A 27,449-nucleotide genomic window follows, 5' to 3' on the forward strand; every position below is an offset into this window, starting at 1 on the left:
TTCTACATCAACGAAAAATAACCACTCACAGATGGCAGGTAGCAGCACTAGCAGTGGAGGGTATATAAAGCATGTCAGGAAGACGCCAAAAACCAGCGGAGCCGCTATAATGTGAAAACGGAGCGATTTATCTGACGTCAAAATGGGATCGATTACTAGTTTTCGGGTCAAAGGTGAGAGCATTGCCGAAAGAGATAAGTTCGTAAACTGTTCGCGTGCCGCCGTAGTTATAGTACAACGTGCATGGCAAATTGGCGCGAGGCAAATGTGATTAAACACGGGCTATAGATGACAGGTGTGAACGACAGCCGCAGAGATGAGAACAGGAGAGGAGACATGCAGCTGTCGAGTGTCTCCTCAAGGATCGCTTAGCGAAAGTTGCTGCATATGGGCCTCCGCAGCAGGTGCCTCGTTGCTGCACCAGTGCAGACTGGTGTTCAGAGGTGACGAAAGCTGAGATTTCCACGTCACTACTGCAACCGGGTTTCCAATCAGTGGTGACAGGTAGCCTTTTCAGATGTCAGATAGCCGTCGGCGTGTACGACGTGAAATGTCTGAAAACAAACACCCTGCAAAAACGTCACTGCGTGCATGCTGTAGGAGGGAACGTTTTGGTCTGGGGAATGTTTTAGTGGCATTCCCTTGGTGATCTCGTCATTCTGGAAGGCACAAGGGATCAATACAAGTATGCATCTGTCTCAGGGAACACGTCTGATTAGAAACCCGCACCTATTTACCCACGGCTGTGTGCCTCTGTTTTGCCATACACGCCACTTCACGTCACACACTCATTACACACTAAGTGGGCCCCTTCTGCCTGTGATTTGCGACATGCAAAACTGGTACATATACTGTTTCAGCAATTTGACGGCCCTGTGGCCTCTATTCTGCTTCGAAACTGTTGGTATGCGTAACTCACTCCAATGCGGCCCGCACCTGGCTGTAACTTGTGCTCAGAATATTGCACAAAACTAAATTTCCCTGTCCTAAACGGTGATGCGGCTACAGATCAGACTGTTCGTGCCATAGATCTTCAACGGAGAAACGTAGGGCAGCTAGCCATGGCACTGGACTCGGCATGGCTGTCGCCACATTCCAGAACCTCACTGACTGCACGTTTCCCAGCGGTGTTCCCTGCAAAATGTGGTTATTCTGGCTTTTGACAGATGATCACATTAATGTGAGTGGAGAGTATATTATGTCTTTATCGTGACACGTGCCCACAACACCACCAAGCGGCATTCACTTTTCCGCTAACACTTGGTCATAACGTTCTGCTTCACTGGCATACCGGTTTACACAAACAGTTAAGAAAAAATCCTTTTTCCAATAAACTGATTTTTACACTATCACATAAAGACACAATATAGTTTCCTGTAGTTTTTCGTTCCTTTTCTAGGGCTATGCACCCTAGTGCAAAGGTCTTTAACAAGTCTCCCGATGGAATCGCTACCGATTAACAAAGAATTTCAAAATTCACCCTGTTACGCACTTCTTTTGGAAGTTACCTCATTCCATCCGTTACGCAGAGCAGGCGCCTGTTGTTGCGCTTATCGTAGAACTGAAACGGAACTATACTCCACGACGATTGAGGCCATTATTGACAGCATTCGGAGTTAGGGAGTACTACCTTATTAGAAACACTGTTCATTTCCTTACTTCTTCGCAGACAAATAAGGGGGCAAACTTAAACTTGTCCAAAAAAGTGTGTTCAGCAGCTAGAACTGCAGCAGTTACAGCCGAATGGTACAGAGTACGATGAATCACATTTCCCTATAACAGTAACAAAAAACATTGCTTTTAGCCAGGCCTAATAATTTTACTACATCCTGTTGCAAGCCAGTACCGGTATAATTTAATTCGGTATCATTTGAAATAACCAGAATATTTTTTACGCAGAACACAGGCTTATATTAGCAATAACAACATTGCAGACATTCTGAAACTTCCACAGCGAAGAGGTTTCACTATCTACAGACAAATGTTCAAACAAGACAAAATAATGTACTATTGTACGTGGTTACGTCTACTAGTCTGCTAGTAGGTGTTACCATGTGCAACAGTATACTATACTCTGACTCGTAGAATGGTAGAATTTCGTTGGCTATTCAGTCTTTTAAAGAAAAGCAGCGCCTGGTGCTTGTAAGAACTTCATTAAATCCACACCCGATGTCAGGCTTTACATCACGCCATTTTCAAGTGGATTTCAAACCGCTACTCAAATCAAATGGCTCTCAACACTATGAGACTCTACATCTGACGTCATCAGTCCCCTAGAACTTAGGACTACTGAAACTTAACTAACCTAAGGACATCACACACATCCATGCCCGGGGCAGGATACGAACCTCCGACCGCAGCAGTCGCGCGGTTCCGGAGACTGAAGCACCTAGAACCACTCGGCCACAGCGGCCGGCTGAAACCACAACTGATAATACATAATACTCGTATAAGTGATATACACACAGAGAGAAAAAATCTCAACACCTAGAAGAAGTTGTGCGACATAAATGAAAGCTGTTAAGCGTGTTTCCACTTCTGAAAGGTGATGCGTCTTCAAATTTCAGGCCAGTCGCATACTCTGGTAGCGTCACTCTGGTGATGTTTCCGTGATTTCCCTAAATCGCTCCAGGCAAATGCCGGTATGGCTCCTTTGAAAGGGCACAGGTGACTTCCATCCCCGCCCTTTCCTAATCCGATGAGACCGATGACCTCGCTGTCTGCCCTCCTTCCCCACACAACCCAACCAACCACTAAGAGGAAGCAAATCAAGTTTGCCAGAACTCCTGAAGAGAGACGTTGACTGTGGATATTGTTCTCACAGGTCTTCCATCCTTATTCCGCCTTGCTTCCTTTACGTCTTTCTCTATAGCTTCCATGTATTTTTCTGAGAACGGAAACATGTTCCAGGTAGACTGCATTCTTTTTATTATCTATGCGATTGGCCAATTTCAACCTTTCACTAGTGGTAAGATAGATACTCCCTGCAGGAAAATTAAAGAGACCTTTCGATAAAAGAGGACAAACTGCATGAATATCAAGAGCTCAGATGGGAAACCAGTTAGAAGCAAGGAAGAGAAAGCAGAAAGATAGAAGGAGTATATAGAGGGTCTATACAAGGGCGATGTACTTGAAGGCAATATTATGGAAATGGAAGACGTAGATGAATATGAAATGGGAGATATGATACTGCGTGAAGAATTTGACAGAGCACTAAAAGACCTAAGTCAAAAAAAGGCACCGGGAGTAGATAACATTCCACTAGAACTACTGATAGCCTTGTGAGAGCCAGCCATGACAAAACTCTACCATCAGGTGAGCAAGATGTGTGAGAGAGGTACCCTCAGACTGCAAGAACAATACAATAATTCTAATTCCAAAGAAAGCAGGTGTCGACAAGTGCGTGCTTTAAATACATCCTGTGACGGCTGTGAGCGTTAGTTACCTTTGAGACTGGACGTGGTGAGTTGACGTTAGTCAAAAATACATTCTAGTCCACTAAGGCCCCCTTATCAACATCTCACTGAGTTTGAAGACACGGCCGGTGTGGCCGAGGGGCTCTAGGCGCTTCAGTCTGGAACCGCGCGACCGCTACGGTGGCAAGTCCGAATCCTGCCTCGGGCATGGATGTGAGTGATGTCCTTAGGTTACTTAGGTTTACATAGTTCTGAGTTCTAGGAGACTGATGACCTCAGATCTTAAGTCCCATAGTGCTCAGAGCTATTTGAACCATTTAAGTTTGAAGAGATCGTTCAATAGGGCTTCGAGAAGCTAGACGTTCCTTCCGCGATACTGCAGAAAGATTTTTCAGGACTTTGGCCTCTGTACATGACTGCTGGCAGTGGCGGTCGCGGGAATGCGAATTGTTACAAATCTGTTGCTTCAAAGAGAGGTTCGAGCCAGATGCCCTGTAGCGTGCATTCCACTGATCCAGCACCACCGCCATTTGTGACTTCAGTGGTGTCGAGTGAGAGCAGGGCAGACGTCTGTCGTGTTTACTGATGAATGCTGATTCTGCCTCTGTGGCAGTGATGGCCGTGGGTTGGTTAGAAGGAGACCTGCAAGCAAACTATCTGCATCCTAGACACACTGCACCTACACCTGGCGTGGTCTGGGGCGCAATTTCATGTGACAGCGGGAGGACTCTAGGGTTTATCCCAAGCACACTGACTGTACGCCAATCTAGTGATTCGGCCTGTTGTGCTGCCATTCATGAACAACACTGCAATGCGTGTTTTCCATCACAATAACGCTCGCCCACATGCCTTTTTTCTAAACCGACATGCTCGACAGAGTGTCGACAAGTTGCCTTGTGGACAAGTTGCCTTGTTACCAATCGAGAACGTAGGGGACACCATCGAAAGGCAAGTTCAGCGTCATCCACAACCAACATTAACGGTCCCTCTATTGACCGACCAAATGCAACAAGCATGGAACTCCATCCAGAAAACTGCCATCTCCCACCTGTGCAACACAGTGCATGCACGTCTGCGTGCTTACATGGGACATTCTGGCTGTTACACTTATTATTAATGTACCAGCATTACACATTTGCATTTGCTTATATCGCGCTTACATTAACCTGTGATCTGCAGTGTTAACCACTTAAATACGTTACGTATACAAATATATTTCCCAAAATTCCATTACCCTATATTAAATATTTTATGGTGTTGCATTTTTTTCCGTCAGTATATTTTACGTAATCGGAAGAAAGGATGAAAGATTAGTGCTTATTCTGTCAACATCGAACTCGTTAAAGAAGGTAGGTAACAGGTGAGAAACGAAACTGTACAGACTAAGTGCAGAAGGAATATATGACTTACATAGCGCTGTGCAGAAACAACATTAATTGATAAAAATGTTAAATCAGGTGGATTTTAGTTGTTATGCATCCAGTGACATCGTCAGAAAAAATATTATAAAAAGATTATAAAAACTGTACCATTCGATACATTAAAAGTATTGGCATGTTTTAGCTTTACCAGGAGTTGTATTAGCACATGTTCTAATTTTCAAACAGATTGTTCCATAAACAAAAGGCTAAACGTGATTTAGTGTAATAAAACTGTAGAAAGGAAATGTGCGCATCTTTTTGGCACGAAATTCACTTCTGGGGTGTTAGACCGCCTGGCGCAGGTCCGTTTATTTGGCATCAGTTCGACGACTTGCAGATCCATGATGACGAAATGATGTTCAGGACAATACACAAACCCAATCACGAGCGGAGAAAGTCCCTGATCCAGTCAGGAATCGAACCTGGGACCCCATTATATAGAATTAACGACGCTAGCCACATTTCCACATCTGCTGACAATAATGGTGTAAAACAGGTTGCAGTGGAGGGGGTGTAGAAGTTGAGTATAAAATTACGTCGTCTATGGTGCAAACGTTAAGACCCGTGGACCTGCAGAGGTGGTTAACATAGCTTGGACGCATCATGGATTGCTTACAAATGCATGTGCACAAATCTACTGCTATTGTACCATACCAGTATATTATTGCTGTTGGCCTCCTGTGGGCTTTATACAAAACATGCGCTGACGTTACAGTGAACAAGTACAGTGAGTAAGAAAAACGCATCGCGCTGTAAATGGTTTCAAATCTACAGTCAAGTGGCTAGGCCTGTCTTCGTGGAACATGAGGATGGAAATTTATGATCAGCCGACCGAAGTGCCCGTAGTCATAGGAGCGATGATACTTTGGTCGGCTAGAGCTCATAGATACAGTTACACGTCTGCGGAATAGCTCTGAAGGAAGTTGTTGATGAAGTGGCGGCAGACGTCCAGAAACTGGTGTTTTTTAGAGTGTACTTCTCGCTCAGCGGCTTTTCCGTGTATCCAGAACCCAGTATGATGCCCCCGACCGGAAATGTTGGTCAAAGACAAGGATATCGTCAGGAGTGCCCCAGGAAAGTGTGATAGGACTGCTGTTATTTTCTATATACATAAATGATCTGGTGGACATGGTGGGCAGCAACCTGCGGCTGTTTGTTGATGATACTGCGCTGTACAAGAATGTATCGAAGTTGAGCGACTATAGGAATTGACAAGAAGACTTAGACGAAATTTATATTTGGTATGATGAATGGCAGCTTGTCTAAATATAGAAAATGTAATTAATGCACATGAGTGGGAAAAACAAAATCGTAATGATCGGATACGGCTTAGTGGCGTCCTGCTTAACACAGTCGCTTCGTTTAAATATCTGGGCGTAAATCTGCAAAACGGTATGAAATCGAACGAGCATGTGAGATCTGTGTTAGGGAAGGCGAAATGGTTGACTCAGATTTACTGGGGTAACTTTGGAAAAGTGTGGTTCATTGGTAAAGGAGAGTGCATATAAGACGCTAGTGCGGCCTATTCTTGAGTACTGCTCGAGTGTTTGGGAACCGTACTAGGTCGGATTAAAGAAAGACATCGAAGCAATGCAAAAGCGGACAGCTAGAGTTATCACCGGTAAATTCGAACAACGCCAGTTGGGAATCCCCGTAGGATAACGTTCACTATTGAGAAAATTTAGAGAAGTGGCATTTGAAGCATACTGCAGAACAATTCTATTGCCGATAACATACAGTTCGCGTAATGGCCACGAAAATGAGATATGAGAAATTCGGCCTCATACGGAGCCATACAGACAGTCGTTTTTCCGTCATTTTATTTGCCAGCGGAAAAGAACAGGAGAAAAAATGGTTCAAATGGCTCTAAACACTAAGGGACTTAACATCTGAGGTCATCAGTCCCCTAGACATAGAACTACTTAAACCTAACTAACTTAAGGACATCACACACAACCATGCCCGAGGCGGGATACGAACCTGCGACCCGTAGCAGCAGCGCGGTTCCGGACTGAAGCGCCTAGAACCGCTCGGCCACAGAGGCCGGCAAAAGAACAGGAGAGGAAGTGACTAGTAATGGTACAGTGTACCCTTCTTCACACACCGTACGGTGGCTTGCGGAGTATGTATCTTATGTAGGCGTAGATGTAGGTACATTTTTTCTGGTTGCCGTAAATTGTCATGTACATCCATTAAGTATCCCTTCTGCACGGTATGAAGATTTGTGAGGCTGTATTCGACACTGTGTACTACGAGACTATCTTAACCGAGGTAGGATGTGAAGGTGAATTTACTTCCTATGTTCCCTTATTTTTAATTCTGTGTGTTAGTTGAATCGCGTTTTAAAGTTCTTTCGAATATTTCGATGTAGCTAGCCTTCAAACAAAAGCAGTAAATTTTATATTGGTCACCGTTTTGTTATAAGTCTTGTGCTGTGTTAATGTCGTGTAATAAAAGACGGCGTGCCGGGGTGGCCGAGCGGTTCTAGGCGCTGCAGTCTGGAACCGCGCGACCGCTACGGTCGCAGGTTCGAATCCTGCCTCGGGCATGGATGTGTGTGATGTCCTTAGGATAGTTAGTTTGGAGTAGTTCTAAGTTCTAGGGGACTGATGACCTCAGAAATTGAGTCCCATAGTGCTTAGAGCCATTTGAACCATTTTTGAATAAAAGACGTAACACAGGGGTTGAAATTTATATGTGACGTGTATCTTACAGCTAACAAGACATCCAATATGTTTTAGATTAGACGCATTACGATAAGCATGTTATAAGTTACGTCTAACATCAAATACAAAATACGAACTACAGGAAGGTAGAATTCAGTTATCAGCGCTAGCAGCTGTTGGCAGGAGAGAAAGACGAACGTGGCAACACATAATTACTGAAAGTAAGGGAAAAGAAATTGGGACTCAGAGAGTAAGGGAAACACAAAGGAGCATAACTGAGAGAAAATGTGAGCATTGCATTTACAGAACGAAATTTTCACTCTGCAGGAGTGTGTGTGCTGATATGAAACTTCGTGGAAGATTAAAACTGGACCGAGACTCGGGCTCGGTACGCCACACAGTTTTAACCTGCCAGGGAGATTCATATTGCGTTTACAGTTTGTCAGATGGAAAACTGGTCATAAACGTTAATTTTTGGGGAAAGGTGTTGAGGGTGATAGAAGGAAGTACTTATTGCGTGTCATGACAGGATTTTCTGCCCAATTGAGATGCTTTGCCCTGAAGATGGACGTTGCAACACGTCTGAGATGTCGATTTATTTGATTATTTTAGCTTTTTACGTATTTAACTAAGATGAGTAGACGGAGAAGGATTTTAATGACATATTTTAGAAGTAATTAATAAATTTTATTTTACTGGCATTTGGAGTAACTACAGTGCAGCTAGCATCATATCACGTTACAGTATCGATAATTCAGAATGAAAGAGGTAAAGAACTGTTAGAAAACCACAAACGAATTGTGTAGTGATACTTGTTGCTTATTTTCTGTCATTCTACGGTTCGGAGCGTGGAATGCCGGATCCCTTAGTCGGGCAGGTAGGTTAGAAAATTTAAAAAGGGAAATGGATAGGTTAAAGTTAGATGTAGTGGCAATTAGTGAAGTTCGGTGACAGGAGGAAAGAGATTTCTGGTTAGGGGTTATAAACACAAAATAAAATAGGGGTAATGCTGGAGTAGGTTTTATAATGAATAAAAAAAAACAGGAGCGCGGATAAGCTACTACGAAGAGCATAGTAAACGCATTATTATAGCCAAGATAGACACGAAGCCCACCGCAGTAGTACAAATATATGCCAACTAACTGATGAAGAGATTGAAGAAAAGTACGATGCGATAAAAGAAATTGTATTCAGATAGTTAAGGCAGACGACAATTTACTAGCCATGGGGGACTGGAATTCTGTAGTAGGAGAAGGAAGAGAAGGAAAAGTAATAGGTGAATATGGAATGGCGGTAAGGAATGAAAGCGGAAGCCGGCTGGTAGAATTCTATGCAAAGCATAACCTAATCATAGCTAACACTTAGTTTAATAATCATGAAAGAAGGGTGTATACTTGGAAGAGGTCTGGAGACACTGGAAGGTTTTAGATAGATTATACAATGGAAAGACAGATATTTAGGAACCAGGTTTTAAATTGTAGGACATTTCCAGGAGCAGATGTGGACTATGACCATAATTTATTATTTATGAACTGTACATTAAAACTGAAGAAATTCCAAAAATGCAGGAATTTAAGGAGATGAGACCTGGATAAACTGTAAGAACCAGAGGTTCTAGACAGTTTTAGAGTGAGCGTTTCGGAACGATTGCCAAGTAGAAGGGGCAGAGATACAGTAGAAGAAGAATAAGTGGTTTTGAGAGATGAAACAGTGAAGGCAGCTGAGGATCAAGTAGGTAAAAAGACGAGGGTTACTAGAAATCCTTGGGTAACAGAAGATATACTGAATTTAATTGATGAAAGCAGAAAATATAAAAATGCATTAATGAAGCTGCCGAAAAGGAAACAAACATCTAAAAAATGAGATCGACAGGAAGTGCAAAATGGCTAAGCAAGGATGGCTAAAGAATAAATGTAAGGGCATAGAGGCATATATCACTTGGGGTAAGATAGATACTGCCTGCAGGAAAATTAAAAGAGAGTTTCGAGAAAAGAGAACCAACTGTATAAATATCAAGAACTCAGATGGGAAACTAGTCCTAAACAAAGAAGGGAAAGGTCTTACTTTGTTATAAATCTATTAACGCGTACATCAGACAGGTGTTGAACAGTTAGATCAATGCTGTAGTTCGGTTGGGTCTAAATTTGTTCTCGGTGAGCGCTAGCGAGATCACCGTAGAAAGAGATGTAACATCGAAACTAACCTACTCTTTCAGACTTCTCAGCTGGAGTGACTTTAATATGGAAATAAAATGGGTAATTGTAAATATGATGTTGACAAATGTCTACAATGGGCTTTAGTAGTAAGGGAAGCTGTATAGCCAAGTGGCAATTGTTTGCTCAGTATTTTTGGCAATAGCTCGCAGACAGCAGCATCCTTTGTGCGCCTTTGAAAATCCTTAAAGCCTGCCCGCAACTTAACTGTGTAAACTCTCATACTCTCAAATACCTCCTTTGGTAGGCATCTGGATGTCCGATGTGTGATAGTTATCGATAGTGCTTTGTTAGTGGAGGCCTTACCAACGCTCCGATAATATGAAATTTTTAAATGTCACATTTGTTTAGGAAGTATATGACCCACACATAGTGTACTATCATAGATGAAGCGTTATGACCATAGATTCTATTAATGAAGATTGTGATAAGTCGGAGCCGTATGGAAGTCTAAAGAGATAAATTAAGATGCCCTCAAACTTTGAAATCAGGACTGATTTGAATTATTTCGAAGGGTAAAGCCATCCCTGTAAGCAGGAGTATGGTGTCAGAAATTGATGTTACTACTGGATATCATTGTTGACAAGTTGTACGCGCCATGAATTTCACATTTACTACTTTCCCCCTGAAAATATGTTGTGTATGAAAAGGTGGTGGAAATTATGTTAACTGTACTCACTTCACGTAACTCTGAATCCATATTTTAACTACAAGTAGAAAGTCTGGTTGCTCTGAACACACTGTGTACCATAATTTTATTAGAACACTTCTTGACTAGCCTTACTGATTTGTCCACAGGAGAGATGTCGAATCAAGACTTGAATGAATTAAACGACTTCCTGTGGAAGCGTTACGGGGATTTGGTGAAACTAGACGGCATTCCTGGGCGGCCGACAGCTGTGCTCCTGTTTAACCCAAACGACATTGAGAAAGTAAGTCCTACAGACAGAAACCTGCAAAACGCTCAGTGCCACATTTTTGCTCACGTGGCTTGTGCGATATATTTCCGATAATTCTTAATTCTTGTTTCTTTGCTCACTGTTCTCACCAAGAATGGTGCGATAGTTAGTTATTTGTATGTTCGATCGATATTGATATAACTGCGATTTCTCGCTATGGTTTCGAACAAGCCTCTTGACTTGTAAATGTAATATAATTTCACAGTAAAACTATGTAGTAATTATGATGGCCATTTACGTAAATATTTTTTACACCAATATTAAGGCACCACAACTATTTTATTTACGGTATTCCATAATTAACTCTACGTGTAATCTCTGTCTGTCTGTCTCTCTCTCTCTCTCTCTCTCTCTCTCTCTCTCTCTCTCTCTCTCTCTCTCTCTCTCTCACACACACACACACACACACACACACACACACACACGCACACATGCCCACAAACACACACACACACACACGTTTGGAAATTCCTCTACAGAGAATTGTCAAGCAGGTATGATTTCAGTTCCTGTGCCATACTAGGGTTGGGTGACGGATGGTGTAACACTCGAGTGCAAGTCATCAAGTAATATTTTCATCGAATCTTGTGAAGTTCCAGTTACACTAGCTGATAAAATACCCAGAGAACATTTGTTTTCTCTTTCTTTAATATTTCTGATGTAGTCACTGACCAGAGTGTAATATGCAGAGTGTTTATTTTAACTTGAGACAACTGAATATCTCGAAAACGACGCATCGTTCGAAAAAAATGCTTTAGGCGAAAAGTTAATATTAATAAAGGGGACATCTGTGGGCGAAACAACTGGCCCCTCCTAACCACTCTTCCTGCAAGGGCGGGGCCTACGTTGTATTTTCAAATGTTTTTTCGTTTCGCCAAAAAATACATGCGGTTCACTTGACACATTGTTACCATCCGTGATAGATGGCGACAAATATCAAGTCTGCCGGTTTCTGCAATTACGAACCGACGCATTTGATTCTACATTCCTTTTACGATGTGAAAGTAAACCTTTGTTTTCTAATGATTGATTTTTGTGTTCGAAATTTTCTTTAGTGTTGCAAATTTGATTATACAGTACAATATTGTGATTCGCCGCAATGTCTGGTTAGAAACTACGTGTAGCGTGATTCGAAAATAACGACATGGCTTTAATAGTTTTCTGTTCCCATCGGGGCGCCTGATGTCCCCTTGCCTCTCACAATTTGGGCACTTGATTACGGTGATTTCCCTCGCCTTTCACCTCAATTGTAATTCACAATGCTTTCAAGCTGTGTACATGCATTGAGCGTACGCATTAAGAAACGTGTTGAAATGGAAGGTTGTCAGTCTGAGCATTAATTGGGAGTTACAATTATGGCGAGAACCAAGGGGCCTCACTGAAATCAAACATCCCAAAGGTGAGAGGCAACTACATCAAGCAACTCGATGGAAACAGAAAACTAGTGACACACGAAACTGTGCGTCCCATGCATGTCGTTGTTCCTGGATCATGCTAAGCGTAGTTTCTAACCATACAGTGCAACAGCAAATAATTTTGTACTCTACCATCAAATTTGCAAAACTAAAATAAATTTCTAATATGAATATCAACCGTTAGTACACAAAGGTTAACATTTAAATCTAAAATTAAATACAGAGTCAAATACATTGCTTCTTTATTGCGAAAACAGGCACACTTGATATTTATCGCCATCTACCACGAATGGGAAACAATGGTAAGAGTAAACCGTATGTATTTTTTGGCGTAGAATCTGAATATGCATTTAAAATAGGAGTTTCGATTCGAAAATACAAAAGTGACTCCGGCCACGTAGGGGGAGGGTTGGTTGGGCTGTGAACCGTTATAGCATAGACAGATTTACCTCTACATCTACATCCATACTCCGCAAGCCACCTGGCGGTGTGTGGCGGAGTGTACTTTGAGTACCTCTATAGGTTCTCCCTTCTATTCGAGTCTCGTATTGTTCGTGGAAAGAAAATTATCTGTATGCCTCTGTGTGGGCTCTAATCTCTCTGATTTTATCCTCACGGTCTCTTCGCGAGATATACGTAGGAGGGAGCAATACACTGCTTGACTCCTCGGTGAAGGTATGTTCTCGAAAAAGCCTGTACCGAGCTAGTGAGCATCTCTCCTGCACAGTCTTCCACTGAAGTTTATCTATCATCTCCGTAACGCTTTCGCGATTACTAAATGATCCTGAAAGGAAGCGCGCTGCTCTCCGTTGGATCTTCTCTGTCTCTTCTATCAACCCTATCTGGTACGGATCCCACACTGGTGAGCAATATTCAAGCAGTGGGCGAACAAGTGTACTGTAACCTACTTCCTTTGTTTTAGGATTGCATTTCCTTAGGATTCTTCCAATGAATCTCAGCCTGGCATCTGCTATACCGACGATCAACTTTATATGATCGTTCCATTTTAAATCACTCCTAATGCCTACTCCCAGATAATTTATGGAATTAACTGCTTTCAGTTGCTGACCTGCTATATTGTAGCTAAATGATAAGGGATCTTTCTTTCTATGTATTCGCAGAACATTACACTGGTCTACATTAAGATTCAACTGCCATTCCCCGCACCATGCGTCAATTCGCTGCAGATCCTCCTGCATTTCAGTACAATTTTCAATTGTTATAACCTCTCGATATACTACAGCATTATCTGCAAAAAGCCTCAGTGAACTTCCGATGTTATTCACAAGGTCATTTATGTATATTGTGAATAGCAACGGTCCTACGACACTCACCTGCGGCACACCTGAAATCACTCTTACTTCGGAAGACTTCTCTCCATTGAGAATGACATGCTGCGTTCTGTTATCTAGGAACTCTTCAATCCAATCACACAATTGGTCTGATAGTCCATATGCTCTTACTTTGTTCATTAAACGACTGTGGGGAACTGTAGTCGAACGCCTTGCGGAAGTCAAGAAACACGGCATCTACCTGGGAACCCGTGTCTATGGCCCTTTGAGTCTCGTGGACTTTTCACACGGAACATTTTTTTCGTACGATGTGTCGTTTTCGAGATATTTCGTGGTGTGTAAGTTAAATGGAACGCCCTGTATACAATCGGGTGAAAATACAGTTCGGTTTCTGTTTCTTGGCTGTGATTACGCCAAAATTATCTCTTCAAAAATGGCTCTGAGCACTATGGGACTTAACTTCTGAGGTCATGAGTCCCCTTTATCTCTTCAGAAACGAAGTAGAGCACAGCATTAGAATGTTGCTTCATAAGGCAAAAATTTGAGTTCTGTATTTACACGCCCATTTCTCTCATTGCAGCATACATGATATTCAATTTATCTGAAGACACTGAAGTATCCCGAAAAGACATCGAACCCAAACAAAGTCTGCTGTACCCACCGGTGTCTGAAAGGAAATAGTGGAACACGCTCCCGATTCAAGTTAACGTCTCCTGTCCTCCTCAAAAATGTAAAGATCATTTTTCTTTGCACAGAAAACTGTGATTTGTTTCGTGTACCTGGTTTCGTGCAGATGGCTTATCCTACAATTACAGTTAGACAGGAGGGTGCTCCGCCAGCCTTTCTTTCAGACGTTCGTGATCATCTCAGTGTCGAACTGCCTCAGTACTGTATTGGGTGGGCTTCCCAGAGTGATAGTCGCAGATTTTTATGACAATATAACACAACAGTAGCGATGCACAGTCTTATCTGTCGCACCCACTACGATAGCAGCGTGCCAACCGGTCAGCGAGTTACACTGTTGAGTTCGGCGGGATCTCGTGAAAGCGAATGCGAGTCTTTATTGTTTATATCGGTTTTTAGAATGGTTTCTACAAACGGAAGCATCTGTAGTGCAATAAATTGCAGCACCAATATGAAGAAAACACGAAATTTGTCTTTTTCAGGTTTTCTAAGAGAGGTATGAAACGGTACATTACAGGATACTTAATTATGATTATCTTGTAACGTACAGATATTTACTGAAGAATGTCGTTTTCTTTTAAGAACAAAATATGACTAGTAACCATACATCAGAAGACATCGTTTATCTGCTCAACAAAATGAAGTTTTCTTGTGTACACTTCCACTCTAATAAGCCAATGTGGAACGCAGGAAACTTGTGTGGAATGCAGTACCAACATCATTTAACGTACCAAATGAGTCACCACAGCTGTAACTGAAGGGAAAACCGCACAGACGTAATAGTAGAACGTCAAAAACAATAAAATTGTTTCCCCAATACGGAAGAAACTAATTCCACAATTATGAATGAAACACACACAACACTGGTGTAATATTCTACAATATTTATTATTTGTTACACAAACCGGTTTTCGGCAGTTACGCCATCATCAAGCATCTTCGTACCTGATGATAGCGTAAAGCCGAAAACTGATTCGTTTAACAAATAATAAATATTGCAGAATATTACATCAGTGTTGTGTGTGTTTCATTCACAATATACAAAATATTCCACTATGAACCGAGGAGCAGTGAATCAGTGCAATCCACAATTGTTACCACTTCTGAGCCACAGACGGCATTAATCTTCAACACATTCGCTTTTGGTGTAAAAGTAATTTCATTTACAGAAATATTCGTGTGTTGGAAAGTTGAGTGAAGTGTAAGAATTTGCGGATAGTTAGACACCACACAAAATTGCTATGTGTCGAGAGATGTGTCTATCATAGTAAGAAGAGACAACAACAGAAATGCAACAAATATATGTTTATATTCTCTTGTTTTTAGTTTTTTTTTCTTTATTGAATTTAGATTCCCCGCTAAGGGGACGGGCTGGCAGCAGCTTAGTATGCCGCTCTTCAGCCTACAGAATTTGTTTTAAAAAGATGAAGATAATAAATAATAAAAATAGGCGATAAAATCGGAGACTTAAATAGTAACATGGCGAAAAAATCGTGAAACTTTAAACACAGAAAAAAGGCATGATCATTCTAATAAAATACATATGAAGCAGACAGGTAAAATAGTAGACAGACAATTAAAAACACGGCGACAGTCTGGTTTCTGCTCGCAAAAGACATAAAATTCACACCCAGTGACAGTATGGTTTCTGTTCGCAACACTTTGGAAAGACGAGCAACACTGAACATTCACTGGAACACTGCACTAAAAAGTTGGCAGATATGACATACCACAGCCGAGTGCCGGCTGGGGGGAACTGGACAAATGATGGGAAAATAAAAAGGGGGAAAGGAGAGGAAAAGCGAAGGGGAGAGGGGGGAAAGGAGCCAATGGAGGATGAGGACCCATAAGAGGGGTGGGGGGTGCTGGGCAAACGCGACAGGGAGTAGGGAAGGCAGAGGAGGAGAATGGGAATACACCTGGGGGGGGGGGGGAGAAGGGAGTTAGGGCGAGGTTAGGTGGGGAGAAATCAGGATGGAAGGGGGGGAAGAGGAAGCCCACGGAAAAGACAGAGGAAAGGAGGGGGTGAGGGTCAGTGTTGATAGGAGAGATAGATGGAGGGAGAGAGGGCATCATCTGGGAGGGGGAGTTGATGGAAGCCACCTTTGGAAAGGAGATGGAGGGTAGGGGGGACACAACAGTGAAGGCACGGCAGGGAGCGGCGACGGGAGGGGAGAGGAGCAACCAGGGGGTGAGAGGGTTCAAGGCGGCGGGAGGTGTAGAGTATGCAGATATGTTCGAGGAATAGGAGCAGATTGGGGAAAGGAATGAGGTCACAGAGGATCTGCATGGGGGACAGGTGGCATATACAGAATGCGAGGCAGAGTGCATGATGCTCAAGGATCTGGAGGGACGTATAGAATTTGGGGGGGGGGGGGGGCAGATATCCAGGCGGGACCGGCATAACAGAGGATGGGACGAATTAAGGATTTGTAGATGTGGAGGATGGTAGAGGGGTGCAACCCCTATGTCCAGCCAGAGAGGAATTTGAGGAGTCGGAGGCAGTTATGGGCTTTGGATTGGACGGAGCTGAGATGAGGGATCCAGGTGAGGTGATGGTCAATGGTGAGGCCAAGGTAGGAGAGGGTGGGGGAGAGGCAGACAGGACGAGCGCAGACAGTAAGGGAGAAATCCAGGAGCCAGAAGGAGCGAGTGGTATGACCTACGACGATTGCCTGGATCTTAGAAGGATTGATTTTCAGGAGCCACTGGTTACACCATGCGGCAAAAAGTTTAAGGTGATTCTGGAGAAGGCATTGGGACTGTTGGAGGGTAGGAGCGAGGGCGAGGAATGTGGTGTCATTGGCTTACTACAATAGGTTTACTGGAGGGGGTTTTGGCACATCTGCTGTGTACAGGAGGTAGTGGAGAGGGGAGAAGACAGAGCCGTGGGGTACACCTGCAGAGGGGTAGAAGGTGTGTGAATTGGTATTATGGATGGTAACACAGAAGGGGTGGTGGGAGAGGAAGGAGACCATCAGACGGATGTAGTTGACAGGAAGGGTGTAGATTTGGAGTTTAAACAGGAGACCAGGATGCCCGACACGGTCATAGGCCTTTTCGAGGTCGAGGGAGACAAAAATGGCGGAGCGACGGGAGTTAAGCTGGAGGGAGAGGAGATGAGTGAGGCGGAGGATTTGGTCATCGGCAGAGAAGGAAGGTCGAAAGCCATATTGGGTGTCAGGGAGGAGGTGGTTTTGGTGGAGGTGGGGATGGATGCGCCGGATAATGATGGATTCCAAGAGCTTGCTGAACACCGATGTGAGACAGATAGGACAATAGGAAGAGGCATCATATGGAGGCTTGTTGGGTTTGGAGAACATCAGGATATGGGAGGTTTTCCACAGGTCGGGGTAGAAGCCAGTGGCAAGGATGACATTGTAGCTTCTGTAGGGAGGGTGAACTTGGAATTGGAGTGGCTGCTTAGGATGGATATAGGGTCCCATATTGGTTTGATTTCTGTGGATGCTATTGATAGGTGGGACTACACTAGGCATGGCCTTCATCTCAATAGGAAAGGGAAGGGAAAACTGTCTGGGTTGATTGCAGAAAACTTAAGGGGGGACACTGTCACAAGTGGTAAAATACCAGTGGTTACAGGTGCCAGAGGGATGCCTTTTTGGGATAGGGAAGGGGGATAGAAAACGAGTTTTAAGAGAGATTGGCAGACACACTCAGTTTGAGAAATCAGATGAACAGGAGTCAGATTTTAGCATAGAGCCTCCATTTAAACAATGTTTAACAGAACGTAATCAGAAACTGCCAGTTCATCTTCACCAAAGCAGTTATAATCCCATTAGTATGCAGTATCAGTTATCTTTATTACACCAGAACATTCCGAGACTCAGAAATAAAGTTGATGAACTACTCATTTGTATCGATGAAATGAATTCATCTAACCAAATTGACATAATCTGCCTCTCTGAACATCAAGTGACCACTGGTATAGATATCTTAGACATTTCAGGATTTAACCTAGCTTCCTACTTCTGCAGAGTAGCCATAAATTCAAGAACATTGACATCAATAAATTCTGTTTAGAGCAGCATCTAGAAGCATGTGCAACAGAAGTAGAGTTCCATAACAGATCCTATATAATAGTAACTATTTACCGAGCACCTGCAGGAAATTGTAATCTAGTCATAAATCATCTAGAAGCTCTTTTGGGTTATTTAACAGGAATAAACAAAGAAATTTTGATTGCTGGTGACTTTAATACAGATTTTCTAATTCAATCTTCCAGTAAACATTTACTGCAGTTAATAATGTTGTCTTTCAATATAACTCACACTGTAAACTTTCCAACTAGGATCACTAAATCCTCAAGGACAGCCATTGATAACATATTTATAGACAAATCGAAGGAACAAAATCATATTATAAAACCTGTAATAAATGGACTATCAGATCATGACATGCAGCTCCTTGTTTTAGATGTAAATTCTAACAATATTATCAAGACTGCTAAATCTGAGTACAGGAGAGTATTCAATCAACCAAAAATTGAGTGTTTTAGAAAACTGCTCAAAGATATGAACTGGAAAGATGTTTATAGTGCTCATGATATGAATGAAAAATATAACACATTCATGAACAATGTCAGTACCATGTTTGAAAACTGTTTTCCTCGAAAAGTTACTCAAATTAAACAGAAGTCTATAATAAAACCATGGATCACACAAGGAATAAAGATTTCCTGTAAGACAAAAAGGAAAATGTATCTGTCGACCAAGAATAGCTCCAATGCTGATGATTTAGCTAAATACAAGGAATACTGTAAAATATTTTAAAAAGTAGTTCAGGCATCTAAACAAATGCACTATGAGAAGAAGATAGCAATGTCAGGGAACGAAATAAAAACAGTATGGGATATAGTGAAAGAGCAGACTGGTAGAACCAGAAAGGAACAGGAGCAAATAGCATTAAGGGTAGATGACACATTAGCAACCGATGGGCATAGTGTGGAAAATCTATTTAACAAGTACTTTATATCTGTTACTGATAGAATGGGATTGTCAGGATCAGTAAATAATGCCCTTGAATATCTGAAACTAGCCTTTACAAATAGCTTCAGGTACATGAATATGTCACTCACTTCACCAAAAGAAATCACTTCCATAATAAAATCTTTAAAAACAAAGCATTCTAGTGGTTACAACGAAATATCAACAAAGTTAATTAAGGCATGTTCTTGTGAGTTTAGTACAATTCTAAGTTACTTGTGTAACCAGTCAATTATAACTGGGACATTTCCTGACTGGCTGAAATATGCAGATGTTAAGCCTCTATTCAAGAAAGGGGATAAAGAGACGCCATCAAACTACACACCGATTTCACTTTTGCCAGCATTCTCAAAAATTTTAGAAAAAGTAATGTACAGGCAGCTTCTCAACCATCTGACCACAAATAACATATTATCAAGAACACAGTTTGGATTTCTGAAAGGTTCTGATATCGAAAAAGCTATTTACACCTACAGGGAAAATGTACTTAATTCATTAAATAACAAGTTACAAGCAGCAGGTATTTTCTGTGATTTGTCAAAGGCATTCGATTGTGTAAACCACAACATCCTTTTAAATAAATTAGAATTCTATGGTGTCATGGGCAGTGCTGCAAAATGGTTCAAGTCATACCTCGCTAACAGGAAACAAAGGGTGTCAGTGCAAGGGACTAGTGAATTAAGTCATCAGTCATCATCAGAATGGGAAGAAATTACATGTGGTGTCCCACAAGTATCCATCTTAGGGCCATTTATTTTTCTTGTGTACATTAACGATCTCTCATCAGTTACACTGCCAGAAGCAGAGTTCGTTTTGTTTGCAGATGACACAAGTATTGCAATAAAAAGTATGTCGAGTGTAGTTCTAGAAAGATCTGCTAATCATATTTTCATGGATATTAATAAATGGTTTAAAGCCAACTCACTGACATTAAACTTCGAAAAGACTCACTATATCCAACTCAGAACCTGTAAGAGGTTTCCATCCAGCATATGCATAAAGTACGAAGAAGAGCAGATAGAAGAGGTTGACAGTCTTAAATTCCTGGTATTACAACTTGATAATAAATTCAGTTGGGATGAGCACACCACAGAACTACAGAAACGTCTTAAGAAATCTGTATTTGCAATTCGAGTGTTAGCAGACACAGGTGACATAAAAGTGAAAAAGCTTGCATACTTTGCCTACTTTCATTCCATAATGTCATATGGTATAATATTTTGGGGTAACTCTTCAAGTCAAACAAAAGTTTTCAGAGTCCAAAAGCGTGTAATACGTATTATTTGTGGAGTAAACTAACGGACGTCTTGTAGAAACCTCTTCAAAGAACTGGGTATACTAACTACTGCCTCTTAGTATATTTACTCCTTAATGAAATTTGTCCTAAATAATATATCTCTTTTTCTAACAAACAGCTCAGTTCGTACATACAATACCAGGAACAAAAATGATCTGCACAAGGACTTAAAAGCACTTACTTTAGTTCGAAAAGGGGTCCACTACTCAGGAACACTCATCTTCAATAATTTGCCAGCAAACACAAAAAATTTAGCTACAAATAAAGATCAGTTTAAAAGGAGCCCGAAAGACGTACTAGTGGCTAACTCCTCCTACTCCATTAACGAATTTTTTAATAGAAACAAATGATGTATTGTATATATTCATGCTAATAGTATTGTTATTTCAGCTTAAAAAAAAGGGACATGTTCCACATCCACGAGGATCTCCTCAACACGGATCTATGGAACGAAAAACTAATCTAATCTCATCAGGACTGAAAGGAAGGAGGGAGGGCAGTGTTTGAGGTGGCGGTAGGTAATGCGGTCGTGGCCAGGAGCAGTGTTGCATTTAGCGCGGAGTGTGAGGCTGATGTCCTGTGTAGTGATGGGAGTTTTAAGTTCAGATGGTGGTGTGTGGCCCAAGTACTGGAAGCTAAGAGCAAGGGGAGTAACAGAGGTATTCGCACGGTCCATGACGTCAGGGAAGAGGGAATAATCAAATTGGGGATCATCTGGTATGGAAAGGACATCAGAGAAGTGAGAAAAGTGGGTGGCCTTACTGAGGTTGTCATTAAAGGGACGGTCATCAAGGAGGAGAGGGCACTGGGGTTGTTTTCAGCGGAGTAAGTTGCAGTTATACACATATTCGAAAGTATTTCTTCACGAGTAAACTGTAACTTATGTGGCTAATCAGTGATATTCGGCTGTATTTAGATTTATTTCACAATCATTCATGTCTTATGATGTGACACAAACTCTTAGAGTCAAAAATATTTCGTAAATCAGGCAGAAAAATAATAAAAACAAACATTCCCCTTACGACACATATGACTACGCTTTCGCACCACTTGGAGCGCTAGTGTCGTTCCACAATTCAACCGGCAACAAATTTTGCAGTAGCGAGTGTGGTGACTGTATTTGCCTACGATTACATTTATCACCTTGAAAAACAAAAGTTAAGTAATTAATGCTTCTTTTATTTATGGGTGCATCTTAGCTACACATTAAAATGCCCGTCTTAGTGTCGTTGCAGCCAAAACAAAATGGCGTAGCCAGTTAGTAAACTGAAGTATTGTGCGATAATTCGTTTTCTGCTTTTGAACGGAGACAACGCTGCAGCAATCCCTGTGGAGTTCGTGATAGTGTACAACAACAACGCACCATCATCAGATGACATATGACGTGGTTATGTAGTGCTGATCACACAAGTCATCTCATTGGCATGTTGTTAAAACAAGTGGGCTGTTGGTATTAGACGCCAAACAGCGATGCAAAACATATATTCAGTATTCATGATATATTGGTCGAAGGCTTCCTGCGCAACTTTATGTCGCACGTTCAAATGAATGGCGAAGAACGAAGGGGCAATCCATCTCTGCGAAGAACCTAAGAGCGCAAGAGGCCCTGGTGTTCAAAGACCGGTGTATCACCACATTTTCTAAACGACTAATCATACCGATTCTATTTACTCACTTCTTATCTAACAGTACCAGGTTCAAATAAGATTGGTAGTACATGGAACGTAAATGAACCATAATATTAACAAAATAAAATTGAAGTAGAATGCCATCGCCAAGCCTATCAAATTGTTCAAATGGCTCTGAGCACTATGGGACTTAACTTCTGAGGTCATCACTCCCTTACATCTTAGAACTACTTAAACCTAACTAACCTAAGGAAATCACACACATCCATGCCCAGGGCAGGATTCGAACCCGCGACCGTAGCGGTCGCGCGTTTACAGGCTGTAGCGCCTAGAACCGCTCGGCCACTCTGGTCGGCGCCTATCAAAAGATAGGTTTGATCTTGACAATCCGGACTTATCCTTGGTCTAGGCAGCCAATATCAAAAGTTATCAGCATTCGTATGTCAGTAATTTTATTAATTCTTCTTGATGTAATTAACAACCCGTGTGAGACACTAGGTGCCAGTCTTTTCATTCTGACCTTTATGTTCTATTGAAATAGTTTTTTTTATTAGCATAATACGTTTATGAAAAGTAACTAGTGTGAGTTAATGCATTGATTTCCTACCACAGATTTGGTGGAAATAAGTCATGAAAGCTATCCTGCACAACACATATTATCTAAGTGTCAATAAAAGGTGGCACTGCCTGTCACAATGTGTTAGGAACAATAGGTATCATTCCTGGAAACTAAACTTAACTTCGAATCGTATATTGATAACTGACGGAAGACAAACTCACCACCAACGGATATGTAAATGATCAGAGGTTGAATTCTCTGTTACTACCAGACTTACTTGATGTTGTTCGTATTTAGTGTTGTTCGCAGGCCTGGTAGGACATGTAACGAGCGTGAACAGGGTTTTGTCCTTTGTGGTCACTGTGAAGGACACCGGGATGCTGCACATTCGAATGAGAGAGCGTTGTCAGCCTCTGACAGCTCGAAAGGAGCTTCATTGTTGGCCTTAGTTGTGCAACAGTTCGAATCGTGCAATATCCAGAACTGTGGGTCATTCAGCTACGACAGTGGCCTACTGTTGGGCTGCGTGGAAATGAGAGGACATGCAAGCTTGTCACCAGGGCCCCATTCGACCGCATCTTACCACCACAAGAGAGGATAACTGCGATGTATATCAAACACGTAGTAATCCTTCACATTTGGGCCTGCCATTCGAGAACAAGTAATAGAATCCCGACGACATTCTGTGTCATTCGGCACTATTACTCGAAAGCTAGCAGCGGCTTGGTTAGAAGATTATCGTCTCATTCTGGGATACCGTTAACACTACAAGACAAATGGCTGTGTTTGAAATGATTCCCAGACCGAGAAGCATGGGCTGCTGTTGAATGGCGTCGATTGTGTTCAGGAATGAATCTTGTTTCTCCACTACTTCGGATGATCATCGCCGGCGAGTATGGCGATGACCCAGATAGCAGTCCACTCTTCCAATGAATGGAGAGGAACAGCAGTGTTACTCTTCCCGTGATGGCGTGGGGAGCCATCGGGTATGACTCCTCACGACACATCACTATGTCGCGAACATCCTCTGTCGTCATATGTTACCTCTTACGCTACAGTACCGTGTTGCCATTTTTGAAAAGTACATATGGTACAGTACTCCATGAGCTACGTGCTTTATTTGGAGGTGGTTGTCTGCAAGATCCCCATATCTGTTCCCGATGCGTGAGACCAGCCTGGACGTTAATTTCGTCCCTGTGCCAGTATCCAGATTTCAGGAATCACATGTGGACTAAATTGCCTCAGAAGAGGCTTCAGTCGGTTTATGACACCCTTCCCAGTCGAATCACTGCATGCATACAGGCGGAGGGGAGCGACGTCGTTCTACTTGGTAGAATCATACTGCCACGTTCTTTGAAAATTTAATTCAGTTTTGTAATCACTGAAATAACACCACGTAGCCTCTCAAACTGTGAAGTTTCTCTGCGTTCCGTCTCGCCTTCTGGGTGCTTCAATTTCTATGTGTATTACAAGCAGCTCGATTTTTGCGGAAAAGTTGTGTACGTTACCTTATATAGGACACTTTTTTTGTAGATTTAATTACGAAACTGGAGAATACAGAGTGTTTCAGGAGGACTAGTAAATGTTTTAAGAGGTGGCAGTATAGACGAACTTCAATAAAAATGCCTTATAACATGTATACAAGTTTGTCGAGTACAGATATACAGCTGAGTTCAGTGCCTGTTCGTTTGTTTTGGTACACCGGTTGCTATGGGCGTGTTTATCGCATATCAGCAGTAGAATGGTGATGTTCACGTTGTGAAGTTTTGCTTTAGTTTACATTGAAGTTCTCATTGTGATTTACTGGCCAAGTCTACTGTACTGTAGCGTGTAAACAAGCCACATGAACTGACACATGCTGAATATGCCGTTGTGGTATTTGCGTATGGGTTTTTTAATGGAAACGCTGCTGCTGCTTGAAGAGAATACGGCATACGATTTCCTAATCGCAGACTACCAGATTCAAGTGTGTTTACTTGTGTGTCAATACGCTGCGTGACACTGGTACAGTGCCCAGTAGTCGTATTGCATCTGAATGAACAGACTGTGGATGAGGTAGAAGAAATAGAAGTCGGTAGAACGTAGTCTTTCGGCAAGCACACGCAGAATTTCTGCACGTATCGGTGTTCCACATACAAGAGTATGGCGGACATTAAGTATGCATGGGTCCCATTCGTATCATTTACTGTCCCTTCAACACCTTCGAGAAGGAGATGAAGATAGATTGGAATTTTTGTTATTGGATACTTCAAAATCGCCAGGTAATCCCATTTTTACTTTTCGCTGATGAAGCCACTTTCACTCCTAACGGCATCAATAACATTCGCAAGTCACATCAGTGGTCTGAAGTAAATGTGTAGTGTGGTTTGATAGACAATCAGTTGATTGTTGGGCCTATTGTGTTACCGCCTTGTCTTAAAGAACCCCGTTATCTACAACTTCTTGAAAATGAGCTTCCAGCATTATTGGAAGAGATTCCTTTTGGTACAAGAATGCCAAAGTTCACCGCGCGTGAGGGGCTCGTGCACAGCTTAGTCGTTAGATGACACATCGTCTAAGCCTAATATTCCCCTGAAAATGGATCTGTGGAAATGTGAAAGTTTCTTGGCCACCAAGGTCCCCGGAACTTAGCTCTTTGGATTCTTGCACGTGGGGATGGTTGAAAGGCGAAGAGTACAAAAAAAAAAAAAAGTAACCTCAAGAGCCAATTTGATCGTTCGGATTATGAGTAGTGCAGCCCTCATAAAAGAACACAAACACGATCTCAGAAGAGCGACACCTGGTGAACATCCTCATTGCTTTGTTTTAAGTTTTTTTGGGTTACATGCTAACAGCGGTATCTCTGCACGCAATAGAAATTGAACACATATTACATTGAATTTTTTTTTAATAATTCGCCTATACTACCACCTCCTAAAATATTTACTGTTCCTTCTGAACACACTGTATTTGATCAGAAGAAAGTGATCAGTTATCGATAGTGGAAATAAGATAAATATCAATGTAAATGAAACAGTTACAATGAAGTGTAGTTGAATGAAGAATGATGATGTTGGGGGAAATGAGCTGTTGACAGTAGGACACTAGCTTTGGTATTTGGGCAACAAAACAACTGACCATGGCACTGGTAAAGTAGATGTAAATTGCAGACTAGAGAAGCAATCAAATGTTTCTGAAAAAGACAAGCATATTAAAATCGAATATAAACATAGGCTTTAGGACCTATTTCCTGCAAGTATTTATGGAAATGAAACGTTAAGGATAAGCAGTAGCTGCAAGAAGAGAATTGAATCTTTTGAATCATGCCATAACAAAATATTCCTGAAGTTTCAGTAAGTAGTTCGAATAACATATGAAGGGGTACTCAACTGAATCGGGAGGAAAGGGAATTATGGTGCTTGTTGACTAAAAGAATGTATGAGTTGATGGTTGCGTTGGCAGGCCACATTCTGCATAAAATTGTTGACGGAGAGCAAGACTTGAATACAGTAAGGTAGCACAAATGGATTGAGGTTGCAGCAGCTGAGCTGAGACGAAGAAACTGCTGACACAGGGGATGACTGGCTGGAGAGCTGCACCAAACAAGTCCTTGAACTGAAGACGGCAATACTCAACATTCTGAATAGTTTCTGATCTAAATTTCTGATGTAAAGACAGCAGTACTGTTCTCAGGAGCATTGCAAATCAGTGATTTATAAGGGGGAACCTACTAAGTTTTTAAAATTTACTTTTATGCATGTCAAGAAAACTCAGCGAATTTTTGGCCGATTTTATAGTTATCTGGTTGAATGTGCGACATTGCCCGATTACCAACGTGTCATAGTCTTACATGAGATGTCGAACATTAAAGAAGTCTGTCGACAGAGTGAGTCAAGCTTACTATGACGATTTAAGAGGATAAAAACAGTAACTAAATTATAAAGCACAGTAATTTACAAGAACGTATATCACAACATTGATTTAACACAGTGCTTCGTTGGTTACACTCCTCTTAATTTCCTCTGGACATGCACAAATAAATAAATTCGTGAGTTATTTCTGTATGTACCCCAAAGGGACTCTATACCTTCCACCGTCATCATGGCTGTCACCAGTGATCCTCCAACCTCAAAAACGAAAGATTTGACAATAATTTAATACAAATCCGATTTCTATTCCGTTTCACCATCTTTCCAACACCATCCCGAGGCCCGGTAGTGGTTTTTTTTCCCATATTGTTAGTGATGTGTTTACTGACATTAATTAAAATTTCCTCATGCATTTCAAAATTATACGGGATCTCTTACCCTATCTTAACCTCGCCCCCACTCCCAAACCCACCCCTAACGGTTAACTGTATGAGGACTGACAGAAATCAATAACGTCAAGTGCTATGTATTCGACATTAAATTTCATTCTGTTTCGAATAGTTTTACATGTCACAATCACACCTTGCTCCTAAGTGTGCTAGGGGTTTTTAAGCCACATACTGCACTTCTCCAGGGATTAAGTCACATATGTACAAAATTCGGCTGAAATTTCAATTAGCGTTCGAAAGTTATGTGTGAACACCATTCCTGTCATTGGGGCCTGATGCAAATGATTAGCATTTGAGCGCAACATGACAAACTAGATAAAAATATTGCCTTCTGTATTCTGTACTGAAACTGAGGATTACGCTGCGGATTTATCACTCAGATATCGCTGCTTAATGTTGATTGTTTGCGAGAAGGTCGTGTTCTGCTCCGTGGAAGAAGCAGAAATGTCTACCGGCGAGTGCCGGGATTCGGCAGTGACAGCACCGTAACCGCCTGAGACGGCATTGCCCACATTGGTCTGGATTCCACGACTGAAGTGCGAATATGGAGTCGACGGGTTGAGAGGGCCGTACCACATGCGGAATTTCAATGGCCCCAC

General features: G+C 41.9%; 1 protein-coding gene across 1 annotated transcript in view; it reads left to right on the forward strand.

The window, feature by feature from the left end:
- The window catches only part of LOC126482389 (probable cytochrome P450 301a1, mitochondrial), a 165,206-nt gene that overhangs the window by 72,284 nt on the left and 65,473 nt on the right, over positions 1-27,449 (forward strand). Inside the window, exon 3 of the mRNA XM_050106496.1 lies at positions 10,515-10,648. Coding sequence (XP_049962453.1) covers positions 10,515-10,648 — 134 coding nt within the window. The remainder of the gene's footprint in view (positions 1-10,514; positions 10,649-27,449) is intronic.

The sequence above is a fragment of the Schistocerca serialis genome, chromosome 5, assembly GCF_023864345.2.
Source record: "Schistocerca serialis cubense isolate TAMUIC-IGC-003099 chromosome 5, iqSchSeri2.2, whole genome shotgun sequence".
NCBI classification, from domain to species: Eukaryota; Metazoa; Arthropoda; class Insecta; order Orthoptera; family Acrididae; genus Schistocerca; species Schistocerca serialis.